The sequence below is a fragment of the Bos mutus genome, chromosome 22 (assembly GCF_027580195.1).
Source record: "Bos mutus isolate GX-2022 chromosome 22, NWIPB_WYAK_1.1, whole genome shotgun sequence".
NCBI classification, from domain to species: domain Eukaryota; kingdom Metazoa; phylum Chordata; class Mammalia; order Artiodactyla; family Bovidae; genus Bos; species Bos mutus.
In genome coordinates, this window is record NC_091638.1 from 51,924,265 (window position 1) to 51,936,424 (window position 12,160).

A 12,160-nucleotide genomic window follows, 5' to 3' on the forward strand; every position below is an offset into this window, starting at 1 on the left:
AATGAGTTGGAAAGCATTCTTTTTCTAATTTCTAGAGTTTGTGTTAGATCAGTACCTTAAATGTTTGGTAGAATACTATAAACCCTTTGTGGTGTGTGTCTGTATGTGTGTATGTATTTGGAAGATTTAAAAATAACTTTCAGTTTCTTTAACTGATTTCAGACTGTTGATGTTTTCTATTTATCATATTCTGAATCAGTTTTTGTTATATATACTGTTTTAGGAATTGATCTTTTTCATCTTCTCTTCAAATGTGTTATCATAGCCTTAATCTTTTTTTTTCTCTCTCCTGCATTTGTGATATTTTTCTTTTTCCTTCCTAAAATTGTTCATTTATTCCTTCTCTTCTTTTTTGAACAATCTTCCCAGAGGTTTGTTAACTTTGTTTTTTAGTTGCTGTATCGTGTCTGACTCTTTGGTGACCCCATGGGCTGTAGCCCATCAGGCTCCTCTGTCCATGGGACTTTCTAGGCAGGAGTACTGGAGTGAGTTCCCATTTCCTACTCCAGGAATCTTCCCATCCCAGGGATCGAACCTGTGTCTCCCACATTGGCAGGCGGGTTCTTTAGCACTGAGCCACCGGAAAAGCCCCTGTTAACTTTATTAGTCCTCAAAGAGGACTTTTACTTTGCTGTTCTATTCGTCTGTTTCCTTGTAGTTTATTTTTGTTTATGAGTTTATTTTCCTTCCTTTGATTTTACTGAGATTTATTTTTATCTAAGATATATGTTAACCAATTAATTTTATTCTTCTTTTCCTAATATAAGCACTTAAGACTAGGGACATTGCTTAAATTATCTTTTTAGGTATATTCCACAAACCTTGCTATGTAATATTTTTGGTATTATTCAGTTCTAAGTGTTTTTTTCATTATTATTAAATGGTTTAATCTATGGGTTATTTGTAGTGTTTTCAAATTTCCTAATACATTAAAAAATTCAGGTTTTTATTTCTAATTTGTTCATATGTTTCATAAATGTGGAATACATAATAATTTTAAAAATAAGAGACATTTCCTAGTATACATTTATTTTAAAAAGCAAGTTTCATGAATGCTGGAAGAGAAAGTGTCTTCTCCACTGTACACGCTACTTTCCAGTGTAGTCTAGTAGTGAAACTTTTATATTGAATTGCTCAAAGCTAGTATGTTCTTGCTGATTTTTGTCTTGATGTGTCAGTTACTGGGAGAAGGTTTACAACGACATGCCCCTGTGAAGTTGGATTCATCTGTTTCTCCTCATTACGATCACTTTTATGTGTTTTTGAATATCTATGTTGTTAGATGGGAACAAGTTTGATATTTAATATTGATAAATCTTAGTGAATTAAAATCTCTGTCATTTTATTTCTACTAATAGTGTTTTTGCTTTGAGTCAGTTTTGTTGACAATTATGCCTACACCAATCTGGTGCATTTTGTTATACACTTGAACCTTCTGTAGTAGATGCTGCTGGTGCCCTGTCTGGATTCCCTTAACCAGCCAGTGTCTCACTCAGCTAATGACTGCTTTGCGAGGGTTACAGTAACCCGGCCCCCTTACCTCTGGCTGGCGCTGACTCAGGGCTGCAGTTGGGCTCCACAGCTTCCCCAGGGAAGAGGCAGAGGCTGGATTCAGCGAAACCCAGTTTTACCTCCCTTCCCTCTCCTACCACTTTCTCCTGAGGGTACTCTCTCAGTTTATAAAAAATCACTGTTTCAGGCTTTGCTTTTATTAAACTGAATCTAAAGCGTCTACCATCTCAACAAGGGAGAACTTGATCTCTCTTTCTAGTGTTAAGTTGTACAAATCCTGTTTTTTGTTTCATTTTGGTGAACTTCATCTTTAATATATTGGGTAGGTTTTTTTTTTTTTTTTAATTGGGTAGATTTTTGTTTCAGTAGCTCTCAACTGTGGGCGTCCTTCAGAATTAACTCATTTTGAAATTGCTGGACTGTCTCTGATCGATCCTGTGCCAGTGGCTTTTCACTTTAAATCAGATCTTTTCCTCTATTTCAGGTAAAATGTTAAAGGGTTCTGTTAAATAACTAAAAGGGTTCCTTTGACTTTTCATTTTACTTGTTTGGTTTTCACTTTATGTTAAAGGTAAGACATTTACCACCACTAAGGGTACTCTACAAAATGCCTACTAAGTACTCCCATAGAGTTTATGCCGTCTTCTTTCCTGCTCAGAAGACGGGAACTACTGTGCTCCAGCACTGAGTCTGCGTCTAGGACCAACAGTAGAAGAGCCAGCAGGCTCCTTCAGCTGGGTCAGTGTCGACCCCACCAGGAGCAGGCTTCTGTCATGATCCGGAACAAAGCACAGCCAGCAGAATGCCCGTGTGATAATGACGCCAAGAGGAGTCCCTTTTTATACTAGATGCCTAGGATAAAAGGTGCTTCCTTTTCCATCTTGAAACTCGGAGTTTCAAGGTGAACTCGGGAAGAGAGGCACACTGTGGATAAATAATTACAGAACTATGAGCACAAATCCCTATTTCCTCTTGGCTCTATCTTCTATTTCCCTTTACTTTCACTGACGTTTTATACAATAAAGTAGGAAATACCGTGGCTCTGAACTTCAGAGAGAAACTTCACTTAATGGAAGGGTTTTTCTTAAATAAAACAGTTCTCTAAAGCTAAGAACTGATCAGTTATGATTATTCCATCCAATATCCCTAACTGAAGTAGCTTAAAATTCTGTAGTATATTTATTACTCCCTGACAGAGACAGGTGAGCTGTTGCTATAGAGATTTAACATTTTACCGATTATAGAAGTTTTAATTTTTATATAGTGATGTTAACATGATGGTGGTAGCTGATCTCTTGAACAGAAAACAATTTGTTTTTGCCACATTGCATCACGTTGTGCTTTTCTAAAAGCAGAGAGCTATTTTTATTGCCCTGCCTAATAATGATAAGATGACCAGCCTGGAGAGCTGGCTTGTCTGGTTACTCCCTGTTAGCTTTCTTTTCATGATGACTGTGTCACAGGCCATGTTTGGAAAGTAGAAGAAATGAGGTGAATATTCTTCATTAGTGATGACCCTTCCACCTTGAATCTGTTCATTCTTTTTCCAGTTCTGAGTTTTGTAGCTTTGGCACCTCTAATTAATCTTAAAATAGGCGTGTTTTTCATTGTCTTCCATTTACCATTTTAGAGCTATATGTTTAGTTAACCCGTGTTCTGTTGTCTTTTGTTGTTTTGGCCCATCTTCCGTGTAAAGTAAAGCACTAAGAGAAGATGTGCATGTTACTTAAACGGGGTCTTTCCCCTTCAGGACCTCGTAGTTTACAGGAGCTCCTGGTGTATACAGCTCACTCTAGTATAGATTAGACTGTACTGTCTGCTACAAGTACAGACGATGTATTAGTTCTGAATAGTACTGGAGAACAGATTCTAAAATGAAATCAGAGAAAAGGTGATAGATAGGATGTGGACCTCAATTGTAAGACTAACAAAGAGGAAGTAAAGACAATTGGAAGTGTGGAGAGCAATATGAGCCAGGGTATGCACTGATAGCATCAGTGGTCTGCTTGTAAAATGGCTGAAATATATGTAGAGACCCAAGTGGAAAACTGCTGATGGTTGTAGTAGGTGGTAGAACTGGGTCCCCTCAGATTGTGTGGCCTTGATATCATGCTAAGAAGTTTGGTTTTATTTTTAAATAAGTGTTGGAGTCCTCTTCAGTCAACCAGTATATTTTCCTGATATTCAGGTCTTTTGCCAACTGCCTTCATCCTTTAAGAAGGAAAAGTAGGGCAAAAAAATTAATTTTGAAGTGTAGTGATATCACTGTAAAATTTCCAGATTTTGCCAGTTTTGTCACACGCTGCGTCTGTGTCTGGTATTCTCAGGATCGCCTCTTAGCCTGATCCTTAACCCCAGTTTCATTTACAAGGGGTTTGTTTTCTCTGGTTCTTTGTCATCTGTTAAAGTGAGGAACTTGAATCCTAGGTTAGTTGAACTGTTTTTTTTTTTCCAACTAGTTGTTTTTTAAAAAAGCCTTGAGAGGTCTTAAATGTTTAGAGATAGTTTTTGGATAAGTATAAGCAGACTCTGGATGTTTTTGTGCTGCTAGGCTGAGGTTAAGTTAATTGGGACGAATAGTAAAGGTTTAAAAAATGCTTTCTCTTTTTCAAAATTTGGGGGCATTAGGTATTGAGAATCATGTTAAGGTTCACCCTTCTTTTAGACAAATTGAGAGAAACATTTGCTCTTGAGGATGGTTACAACAGAAATGGTAAGTGCTGTGTCATTGTCCTCTCTTGTTTTGGCGCACATAACTAGTCTTCAGCAGGCATCATGCTGTCTGTATCACGTGGCTAACAGTGGGAGGTATCTGGTGTAGATTCTTCTTGGGGAAATAGATTTAAATTTACTTGGATAGAAATGTAAAGCACCTGCTGGTGCTTGTTTAGAGACCCAAAATGCATTCAATCAAGACGGAATATAACCTGCCTGGATAGTTCCTGTAAGTAAGCAAGCGAGGCTTTCTTACCTTCAGCCTCATGCTGTGAGGTCTTAGTTATGTGAATATGTGTGTGCATGTGTGTGCAGGGGTTTTATATTTACAGGACAAGGCTCCCCAAAATAGCAGTGCAAAAAGGAATTCTTTGCTGTGGGGACTGCATGGAAGTAATATGAATCAGTGTGTTCTTTCATACAGGAATGTCACTGGGTGATGCCCTCAGCTATTCTAGTAATCAAGGACGCTCTCCTGTTGCTAATCCTATGATGAATAGGACAAATGGTGGTGATGAACAGAACCTCGCCAAGCCTGGAAATTCCATCAGTTCGTCATAGTACAGCTGTTGTCCTTAGTGCGTAGGGAGGCACCTGGGGGTGGAAAATTAATATATTCCACAGCGGGGGTTGGAGTTTATTGCTCAGGACAGTTAAGATGTTGCTGAGCTGTCTGTTGCCATTTCCAGCCTGGTTCTGGGGAGGAGCAGGAGAAATTCGCTTTAGCCTCAGCGGTCATACGTGCCTGCAAGCTGTGTAAAGACCTCTTTTGTCGTTGTTGTTGAGTCACTTAGTCGTGTCCGACTGTTTGTGACCCCATGGACTGCAGCACGCCAGGCTTCCGTGTCCTCCACTGTCTCTTGGAGTCTGCTCAAACCCGTGTCCATAAAGAGTTGGTTTTACTTCAAAAGAAATAGTTTTGATTGAAAGTATAAATCAGAGTTTTCAAGTTAAATAAGTTAAAAACAGAGCACAGCCACCAGACAGGGTTCAGCTTGATGTGTAATAGACCTCTGAAAGAAATTCACTGAAACAAATCTGAGGAATCAAGTCCCCATTTAGTAACTGAAAGCTTGCTGCTGCTCAGTCGCTTTAGTCATGTCCGACTCTGTGACCCCATAGACGGCAGCCCACCAGGCTCCCCCGTCCCTGGGATTCTCCAGGCAAGAACACTGGAGTGGGTTGACATTTCCTTCTCCAATGCGTGAAGTGAAAAGTGAAAGTGAAGTCGCTCAGTCGTGTCCGACTCTTAGCGACCCCATGGACTGCAGTCTACCAGCCTCCTCTGACCATGGGATTTTCCAGGCAAGAGTACTGCAGTGGGGTGCCGTTGCCTTCTCCAGAAAGCTTGCTAGGCAAACCAAAAAAATTTCATGTTGAATATGAAATCTTAATGATTCAGACTATACCTTTCACCTTGTCAGATTATAAATGATCCCTGGGACTTTCTGGGATGCTGGGTTTCTTCCAAGCCTGAGGAACAAGCCCTGCATTTTGGCCACAGCACTCTCTTGGGATGGCAGCTTAGTGCTGGCTTCAGAATTCTCTGTCATGCAAAAAAAAAAAAAAGGGAAGAAGAAAATATTAGCCCACATATCTTTACAGTTCCATTTCTTGTCCACAACTCACCCCTCCACTCCCACCGCCTACTAAACAGGACAGAATATCAATCATGGAGACAATTTAAGTGAGTATTATGAACAGTCTCCTATGGGGAAGAGTTGTTATTAAATGTTTCTTTATTACATTGGGTATTTGAAACTCAGTGCATTTCCCTTAGATAAACAGTATTATAAGTGATGATTAATTTTGGTTCTAAACTAATCCAAATTACTGAGAAGAAAGCATCTTCCTTTTTTCTAAAACTGACAGACAGAAGGAGTATTTCAAAAGGTCTCTGAGCTTGCCTTTGGCGTTCCTCTCTTCCTTTTACCTCCCAGGGCCTCTGGGCCCATCTGTATACCTTCTCCCTGCTTGGTCACCTTATCCAATCTGCTTTATTCCCTGAAGTATTCCATGTCGCTACATTATATTTCTTCCCTTTTACCCTAAAACCAGAAACTCAGACACTTTCATTGAAATTTATCTCAGGGATTGAGAGGGAAGCTAACTTGATCACTAAATTCACACAAAGCGGAATGATGGCCCTTCAAAGGGTGTACGTCCCCTTATGCTCCTTTAAATTCTGAAATAGGGTTCTGTACTTCTAAAAAGAGAATGCTAGCTGTTGCAAGTGAATCTTAGTAGAAGTTTGGCTAATGTGACCAAGTGAAATGAAAATGCAGTGGTTATGAGAAGTGTCTGAGTATGTTGGTGGGAATTAGGCTTCTGTTCTTCCTTTTCATGAGTTTTCTTCCTCTAGTTTCAAAGTTTAGCACCTTTTAGGGGCTGGGATGGGGAGAAAAGTAGGGGAGGACAGAGGCAGCAACAGGCCATTTGCAAACTAGAATGCTAATTTCTCAGCAGACAACCGGACAGAAAGTACACAGATCTTAACTGAGTGACTATAGGTAAGACTAACCTAAATCTCTGGGAGCTTGAAAAGTTATCCATACTTCTGTGCATTTAAATTATATATGAACACTATTTAATCTGTATAGACCTAGAAAATATTGAGTCCAGTAATTAATTCCAGAGTTTGTGATCTGAAGTAAACCATACAGAAGAGAAGGTGCTTGTGACTTCATCATATATTCTTATTTACTCTTTATGAGCACATAGCTATTAATAGTAAGGCTAGTCAAGAGACAAAAATTATCTTCTGTGCTTCATCATCATGTCCTGTCGTTTCCTCTTGCTTTGGTTTACCTAGGTATTTTCAAAATCCTCACTAGATAATTTCATGTCAGGCATGTAATCAGAATGAAGATCAGATGTCCGGAGTGCTATGTTTGAAAACGGTGTGCTTTGGTGCCTGGTTAAATAATATGGGGCTTATTTTCTGGCAGAGTGGTGTCACATCTCCTTTGATGTTAGCCAGAACTGGGTGGAGTTTCTTAAGCTGCAGTGGGATTTGCTCAAGCAGGGCTCTGTGCACTGGGGAGTTGGTTTCTAGTCTTTCTCTTTGCCAAAAGGCTTTTGCCTTTTTAAATAAACCTGAACCCAGTTATAATTGAGAGTACTTGATGTATAAAATAATAGTCACACGGAGTGATGAAAGTGAATTATAAGTGATGAAAGTGAATTATAAGTAGTTTATCGAATAGTCAACCTCAGGAATTGTTTCACACACCACTCTCATTTTACAGCCTAAGGAACTCAACCCCGGAAGGTGACCCACTCAAAGCCAAACTGAGAATCAGACTGAACTAGTGAAGCACGGAAATGTCTTCACATTTCCATAAGAAAAAAACCCAGCTTTTTTTAAATCTCCTGTTAGCAAAGTCATTCAAAGTTAACAGTATAAGCAACTATATTCAGTATTTTGAAATAACCTATAAAGGAAAATAATCTGAAAAAGAATATACGTGTGTGTGTTTATATATATATATATATATAAAACTGAATCACTTTGCTGTACACTTGGAACATTGTAAATCTACTATCAGATCAGATCAGATCAGATCAGTCGTTCAGTCGTGTCCAACTCTTTGTGACCCCATGAATCGCAGCACTCCAGGCCTCCCTGTCCGTCACCATCTCCCGAAGTTCACTCAGACTCATGTCCATTGAGTTGGTGATGCCATCCAGCCATCTCACCCTCTGTCATCCCCTTCTCCTCCTGCCCCCAATCCCTCCCAGCATCAGAGTCTTTTCCAATGAGTCAACTCTTCGCATGAGGTGGCCAAAGTACTGGAGTTTCAGCTTTAGCATCATTCCTTCCAAAGAAATCCCAGGGCTGATCTCCTTCAGAATGGACTGGTTGGATGTCCTTGCAGTCCAAGGGACTCTCAAGAGTCTTCTCCAACACCACAGTTCAAAAGCATCAATTCTTCGGCGCTCAGCTTTCTTCACAGTGCAACTCTCGCATCCATACATGACCACTGGAAAAACCATAGCCTTGACTAGACGGACCTTTGTTGGCAAAGTAATGTCTCTGCTTTGAATATGCTATCTAGGTTGGTCATAACTTTCCTTCCAAGGAGTAAGCGTCTTTTAATTTCATGGCTGCAGTCACCATCTGCAGTGATTTTGGAGCCCCAAAAAATAAAGTCTGACACTGTTTCCCCATCTATTTCCCGTGAAGGGATGGGACCAGATGCCATGATCTTCGTTTTCTGAATGTTGAGCTCTAAGCCAACTTTTTCACTCTCCTCTTTGACTCTCATCAATTTTAAAAGTCCAAACTCAGATAAGTTTCTCTATTATCTATACAGATAGAAGAAGAAAAGCATAAATAGCCAATGTGAGATAATTTTTTTAAATGTAGATACTTCTCATTCCCAAGAATATGTCTTTGGATTTTCTTGAGTATCCATATTAGAGAAGGACACTGTGAGTAAATATTAAGTGACCTTAGATGTTTCTGTATGTGTTGGATGACATTCATTCATGAGCTTCTTAAGATCAATTTTGGAGCACTTGCAGAACTAGCTTAACAGATTTGTAGAACACCTAAGGAATTTATTATACATGTTTTAGAGTAGAATAATTATAACTGAATAATTTTCTCTTTATTAAAAACTGGGTCTTTTGGGCTAAAAGCCAGTATTTTCACTTCTACTGGCTAGTATTGCCTTTACAGAGTCATTTTCCGTAAGTATATTGTGTGTGTGTTTAAATCATACTTCTATTTATATGTGATGACATGAAAAGGATAGCTAAACTGTGTTGAAAGGCAGATGCTGGGTGGTTGGCTGCACGACCCTCCCACTTTCCAGCGGTCAGATTTTCTATCAATTTTACCCTCTTAAGCTGAATGTAAGCTGCTATTCATATTCCGTAAACCACACATCAGCCTAGAAAATGGTTTGGGAGGTTGCAAGGCAGGGAGGAGAGTAAGATTATAGTGAATAAAAAGCTGCCGTTTGAGAATCTGCACTCAGATATATGAGGTTTAAAAGGTTTTGCTGTTTTTGTGTTTTCACCAGTGTCCTAAATCAGGGAAAGTTTGAGTAGATTGCATGAAGTATTATAGAAAAATAGATCTGTTGGGCTCTTACTGTATATTTTTAAAGATGGTACAGGTGTTCTTACAAGGTCTCTTTGACTAAGAAACTGTTTAATTATAGACATCCCTTATTGTTTTTTGCTCTGTTTAACAGCTTTCAAAGGCTAACTGTAATGATAGTTACCATAAATAGAAAAGAGAAAGGCGGTTCCTTTTTATGGAACCTTTGACATTCATCAGGCCTTTACAAAATTCCTTTTTCTTTGTGGCTGTGCTGTGCGGCATGGAGAGTCTTAGTTCCCTCACCAGGGGTTTAACCCACCCCTGGCAGTGAAAGTGAAAGTCCTCTGGACTGCCAGGGACTTCCCATATACTTTTTTTTTTTAAACCAGTGTGTTTGTGTACATTTATGTATATAAGATTTTTGTTTAACTTTAAAAAAAAAATGCTTTTATTTATCTATTTATTTGTGGCTGTGCTGAGTATTTGTTGCTGCGAGTATTTTTCTCTAGTTGCGGCAAGCAGGAGAAGGGGCTCCTCACTGTGGTTGCCTCTCTCGTTGCGGGGCACGGGCTCTGGGCTGGGCGGGTTGCAGTAGTAGGGCTCGGTAGTTGTGCCTCCTGGGCTCTATCAACCGTTATGGCCCACAGGCCTAGTTGCTTCACAGCCTGTGGGATCTTCCCAGATCAGGGGTTGAACCTATGTCTCCTGCACCTGCAGGCAGATTCTTCACTACTGAGCCACCAGGGAAACCCTCCCATATACTTTTTAGTTTTAGGTTATGTTTAAAAATTGAAAGCTTGGTTGGTGTTCTGTAAAGATAGTAACGTACATGACCACAGAGGGAGACTGCCTTCTCTAGCTAATTCAGGGAACATGCCTGCCTTGTTCATGCCAGCAGGGCCAAGTGTAGCTTGGTTGACCAAGTCCTTTAGAAGTGATTCATGAAGCAGTATTTTTTTTTTCTTTTTTTTTTTTTAATTTAATTTTATTTTTAAACTTTACATAATTGTATTAGTTTTGCCAAATATCAAAATGAATCTATCACAGGTATACATGTGCTCCCCATCCTGAACCCTCCTCCCTCCTCCCTCCCCATACCATCCCTCTGGGTCGTCCCAGTGCACTAGCCCCAAGCATCCAGTATCGTGCATTGAACCTGGACTGGCATCTCGTTTCATACATGATATTTTACATGTTTCAATGCCATTGGAAGATTTGGGAGAATGGCATTGAAACATGAAGCAGTATTTATCCTTACAAGATAAGGCCCAGGTTCCTAGTCTCTGGTAAGGAAAAGTGATTTCACTTGCCTGATAGTACTTAACCTTTTTTTAAAATAAAATGGGAATGTAACCTAATCTGACCTTGTTTTGTATGTATTTTTACCCTGGTGGCTCAGTTGGTAAAGAATCCGCCTGCAGTGCAGGAGACCTGGTTTTGATCCTGGGTTAGGAAGACCCCCTGGAGATGGGAATGGCTACCCCAGTATCCTGGCCTCAAGAATTCCATGGACTGTATGTATAGTCCGTGGGGTCGCAAAGAGTAGGACACGACTGAGCCACTTTCACTTTCATTTTAAGAATTACTCTGCACATGATTTGGAAATTAAGATAAATGGAATAGTTAAAAGGGTTTTGAAGACTTGAAATCAAAAGACCTGATTTGAATTCTTATGGCTAATAAACTTGGATAAATAGAGGGGTCTTTTTTGCCCTTCACTTTTATTTTTGTTGAAAAGGACAGAGTGACACTTGCTCTGTTTACCTCCCAGGATGTGAGGAAAAGAGTTTACTTTGGGTAAGACAGTCTGTTACTGGGCTTTGATTTTCCATTCTATAAAATGGGAGAGTCTCTTTTAGCTTGAAAACTTTGCATTTTAATTCCATGTTTGTTTAAAACAATGACGAGAGTTTCTAGGAATGCTTTCTCTTTGGCGCTGCTCATCACGTGAAACCTTTTTCCCCATTCACCAGGCAGTTGCAGTGGTGCAGAATGGCTGACCTCAGTCTTGCAGATGCGTTAACAGAGCCGTCTCCAGAAATTGAGGAAGAGATAAAACGGGACTTTATTGCCACATTGGAGGCAGAGGCCTTTGATGACGTTGTGGGAGAAACTGTTGGAAAGACAGACTATATTCCTCTCCTGGATGTTGATGAAAAAACCGGGAGTTCGGAGTCAAAGAAGAAACCATGCTCAGACACTAGCCAGGTTGAAGGTAAGTAATTAAACTGGACATATAGGTTCAGAAAGTAGGTTAGGGACTACACTTTGGGTCAAATCTTACAGACTTTTGAGGAGACTAAACTGAGTTTTTAAGTATAAGCACTTTCTCTTTATCTACATTTCTTAGAAACCAAGGAGGTAGGTTCATCACCTTTTACTGGAATATGTATTCTTCAGGCTGTAGATTACTCTTAACCTTCTATTAACCCTTAAGTTTCTTCTGTAATGTCTCAACTACTGTATAATCTGCTTATTAATTTGCTAAATTAAACTGCCTGCTATGCCTTTTCTTTGAAAGTAGCTTTGCAAAGTTAGATACTTTATATTTATACCAAGACTTAATTTGGATCCCACGTGTCTTTGTGAGTAATCCTAGGTCAGGATTAAAAAATGGATTAAACCCTTTAAAAGAGATTTGCTACCTTTATATATTGCTGGATCAAATTTGCTAACATTTGATTGAGGATTTTTGTATTTATGTGCATGTGGGATATTGGTCTGTTTTCTTGTAAGGCCTTTGTCTGGTTTTGAAATTGAGGTCATGTTGACATCATAAAATGAGTTGGGAAGTGTTCCCTCCTAATTCGGTTTTCTAGAACGGTTTGTGTTGAATTGATTTTTTCTTTAACGTTTGACAGGTTTTGTCAGTGAAGCCAT

General features: G+C 39.5%; 1 protein-coding gene across 10 annotated transcripts in view; it reads left to right on the forward strand.

The window, feature by feature from the left end:
* The window catches only part of MAP4 (microtubule associated protein 4), a 150,889-nt gene that overhangs the window by 46,269 nt on the left and 92,460 nt on the right, over window positions 1-12,160 (forward strand). For 9 of the 10 annotated variants that reach the window (XM_070359056.1, XM_070359058.1, XM_070359059.1 and 6 more), the window contains exon 2: window positions 11,254-11,495. In XM_070359056.1, the coding sequence (XP_070215157.1) occupies window positions 11,273-11,495 (223 nt within the window). In that variant the 5' untranslated portion in view covers window positions 11,254-11,272. Of the gene's footprint in view, window positions 1-4,314; window positions 4,457-11,253; window positions 11,496-12,160 lie in introns of those variants that run through there. The other variant, XM_070359057.1, reaches the window with a different exon arrangement.